Here is a 4,176-nt window from a genome sequence, read left to right on the forward strand (position 1 = left end):
CAATGGTTTCATACTAAGATAATATATAACTTTAAAGTGATTTTGAGAGCAAAACAAACAATACATCCTTTTCTATTTTGGGTAATATTGGCGATAACGCTGGAACCACCTGACTTATTTGGTTATACACTGGTTTATATCTAACAGTTATTATTTTATTTTGTGTATGTACGAATTTTTCATTTACTGGTTTTATAGTAAAATAATAAATGAACTTTAATAATACATAGAAATCTGTGCATCCTGAAATGACTCACACATTGTACAATATCCCCCATAATACATAAAATACACTAGGTTGCACAGCCTCAGGAATACTATTTCAAATATTTTCTATGAACTCCCTGAAGTTTTCTGATTTGACAATTCTTTACAGACTAAAGATAATAAAATTGCAATGTCTAGATAAAATAAATAGATTTTATTTCAATCTGGCTGTTTTTCCTGGTACTCACTTCTGAACTTAACCTCTTGTGGAATCTTGTCTTGATGTAGACATAGAAATTTGAAGACCTCTTCATTTACTTAGCTAACAAATACTCTGTAGATTACTCTTTGTGAACTTTACATAAGCTCTAAGCTGTTTTGTCATAATATTGAGGAGAATTGTCTATTTTATTAAAACATTTGTTTTCATTATATAATAGTCAGAAACCTATTGTGAACAAGTGCTTTCAGAGTCAAGCATACATGATGACTATGGGATTCCAGATTTTTCCAGATTACAGCTGAATTTCCCATTTCCTTCTCTATATTAGGTCACTGATATGGAATTAAAAGGTAATTCTTGAATCATATGATAGCATTAATGGATATGTTATATATATATATAACATATTTTATATGTATAAACACATTTGTTAAGATATCCACAAGGGCCTATAGTTAAATTCACAGAGATAAAGAAAAAGGTGTTTAGAAAGCACATTTATATAATAAACGGCAGAGACATTTTATGGTCAGAATGTTGTGAGTGCAAAATTACCACACTGCCCAAAGGAATGACTTCAATGAAAGCAAAGAATAAGATGTCAATGCAATATTGACGGAGGGAAGCATATTATTTACAGAGCTATAGGGAAGATTTTGGAGTGCACACACAAAATTCCTTCTTGTGTTCCTGCCTAATCATTGAAGAGTTATTATATTTAATAACATCACATTTATTTTGGAAGTGAACAGGACTTAGTATTTTTTGAAAAGTTTACCCCAATACATATTTTTAATAAATGAATAATTTTGCAAATGAACTGCTTTTATTGAAAGAGAACTTGAACATTCATCAGTCTAATGGCATGATAATATTTTCTGACACACCTTTATTAGTCCATTATTCCTGCAGATCTCTTTGCAGAAGTAGGGCTTGTTGGAATGTAGATATAACTGATCAAATACAATAAATAAAAATGAACGTACTAAGTATTGTGGATATGAGTAGCCATAAAATAATTGAAATGAGGACTATTGATGTCTGAGAGGAATCAGACAGTGATTAATAAAATAAAGCAATTTATCAGATTTCAATATTTCTTAATTGCAGGTGAAGAAGTTCATCTCAGAAATGGAGATTCAATGAGCAATGAAAAGGACATGGGCATTAAGAAGAAAATTGTTATCAATTTTATTGTGTATCTGATTTCACTAGAACCAGTGTGATCATGACAGATATACTGTTACAAAGTTCTGATCATTTTCTGTCATTAATCAATATGAAGTCAAGGGTAAAGAGAAGTTCAAGATTTACTGAAGTTGTTGCAGTATTCCCAGAGGGAAAACACCAACCCAGGAGTCAAATTAACGATACTTGTAGAACACAAGGGAAGGTAGAGACTTAAGTCCCAGTTGCTAGTTGAAAATAAATGTTACCTACCTATTAGTCATGTACCAGAGATGAGGACATAATGACTCTCATTTCAGGTAGGCTTCTGAACAGCTGTATAAAAAGAACAAATGCAAAATAAAACCTTACTTTTGTTGGACACCTGAGAAATCAAATTGATGAATGTGTAAATGAATATTTTTTTCTGGCTTACTTACTTAAATAAATTCTGACATTTAATAACAGAAAAATTTTCTTTTTAGACCTTTGTGAATTTGATGGTCTTTATGTGTCATTTGTATAAGGATTATAAAGGTTTTACATGTTTTTTATTTTAATCAAGTCTTATAAGCAGACCTTTCTTTTTTTAAATCACTCTTCCAATCACGTTATATGCAAATTTGTTTTTTTCTAATTTTAGTTAATAATACCCACTATACACTACAGATAGCATATATAAATTTAGTCTATATGTACCACAAATCATAATATTAAAAAATAGATGGCCAAACACATTCTAGTGTTCAAGAAAACTAAAATCCACATTCCAGTTTTCATAAATAGCTGAGACTTACAGACACCCCACAACATATACATGAATAAGGACATGTAACCATACGAACTGAAGTCAATATAATGCCAAAGAACTTATTACTTTCTCCTTGTTTTCAGTTAAATAAAAATGTCCATTTAAAATATAAGAATTAGCATATGTGGTTGTTGTAATATGTCTTTGCCATTTGTTTCATCACTGCTCTTTTGCTTTTAAAGTACTCTGTCATTTGGAGCCAGGCGAGTGACACAAAGGAATTCTAAAAGCTTGTCACAGAAATCAGGATGAGTGATAGATAAAACATGCTTTCTTTTGTTAAAGTCTTTGAACACCCAAAAGTGTGCCATAATAATTTTAATTTATGAACTGATATATATTATAAGGGTCAATGATAATTTATTATATTTCATAATTTATGATGGTGAATAAGTATAATTGATCTGATGAATGTAGTAAATGTATTAAATGGAGTAGTACATGTGATCTTTCTTGTTAAAGATACTCAGTCTTGAATCTTCTAACTTCTTTCTAAATGTGATTCATCCTTTGTATTACTGTGTATCTGGAATCAACATTCAGCTTATTCAAATCCTGTAAGAACGATTGATAGAGACCAACACAAGTCAGATATTTTAGGAATTAGGATACATTCAAAGAATAACAAATTCTCAGACAATATTTTTAAATGATAACACCTTTTTACAATGATTCCTGTTTGGGCAATTTTCTGAGTTCAAGAAAAATCATTATGAGAATGCAATTATGTAGTGCTTTATGGATGGTAATTTTTGCATAGTGAGAAAAAAGTCAAACACTAATCTGTGATTGCTTTGATGGTATTTGGAAATATTTAGACCAAGAAAAAAGAAAAATGGACAACGGAAACTGCTCCTATTTTCCAGAATTTCTTCTCCTGGGAATTACTAATAACCCAAGAATGAAAATAGTTTTATTCACTGTGTTTCTACTTGTTTATCTTCTCATTCTCTTAACAAATTTTGGAATGATCATTTTAATCAGAATGGATTCCCAGCTCCACACACCAATGTACTTTTTCCTCAGCCATCTCTCTTTTTCTGATTTCTGCTATTCCACTGCAGTGGGACCCAAGATGCTGGTGGACCTCCTTGTCAAGAACAAGTCAATTCCCTTTGTTGCCTGTGCCCTGCAACTGTTGATTGTCAGTATCTTTATAGATGCTGAGTGCATGCTGCTGGCAGTGATGGCCTTTGACCGGTTCAAGGCCATCAGCAACCCCTTGCTCTATGCAGTAGACATGTCCAGCAAGGTGCGCTCCCAGCTACTAGTTGGAGTTTATGTATTGGGAACTGCAGATGGCTTAATACATACAACACTGGCATTCTGTTTATGCTTCTGTGGGTCTAATGAAATTAATCATTTCTTCTGCGATTTACCTCCACTTTTACTCCTTTCCTGCTCGGATACGCAAATCAATGAGCTGGTATTATTCTCCATTTTTGGTTTTATTGAACTGAGCACCATCTCAGGAGTTCTTGTCTCCTATTGTTATATCATCTGTTCAGTCTTAAAGATGCACTCTGCTGAGGGGAGGCTCAAAGCTTTTTCAACTTGCGCTTCTCACTTAACTGCAGTTGCGATATTCCAGGGAACTATGCTCTTCATGTACTTCCGACCTAGCTCTACCTATTCTCTCGATCAGGACAAAATGTTATCACTGTTTTACCTACTTGTTATTCCCATGCTAAACCCTCTGATTTATAGCCTACGGAACAAGGATGTGAAAGAGGCACTGCAAAAACTCAGAAATAAAAGTTGGTTTTAA

At 32.6% G+C, this 4,176-nt stretch overlaps 1 protein-coding gene across 1 annotated transcript; it reads left to right on the forward strand.

Annotated features, from left to right (window-relative positions):
- Positions 1-3,240: 3,240 nt before the first annotated feature.
- On the forward strand, positions 3,241-4,176 carry LOC109675861 (olfactory receptor 5W2-like). Its single transcript, XM_074068281.1, has one exon. It carries the CDS (start codon positions 3,244-3,246, stop codon positions 4,174-4,176), a length of 933 nt encoding a protein of 310 aa, XP_073924382.1. The 5' UTR covers positions 3,241-3,243.

Source organism: Castor canadensis, chromosome 1 (assembly GCF_047511655.1).
Source record: "Castor canadensis chromosome 1, mCasCan1.hap1v2, whole genome shotgun sequence".
Classification (NCBI taxonomy): domain Eukaryota; kingdom Metazoa; phylum Chordata; class Mammalia; order Rodentia; family Castoridae; genus Castor; species Castor canadensis.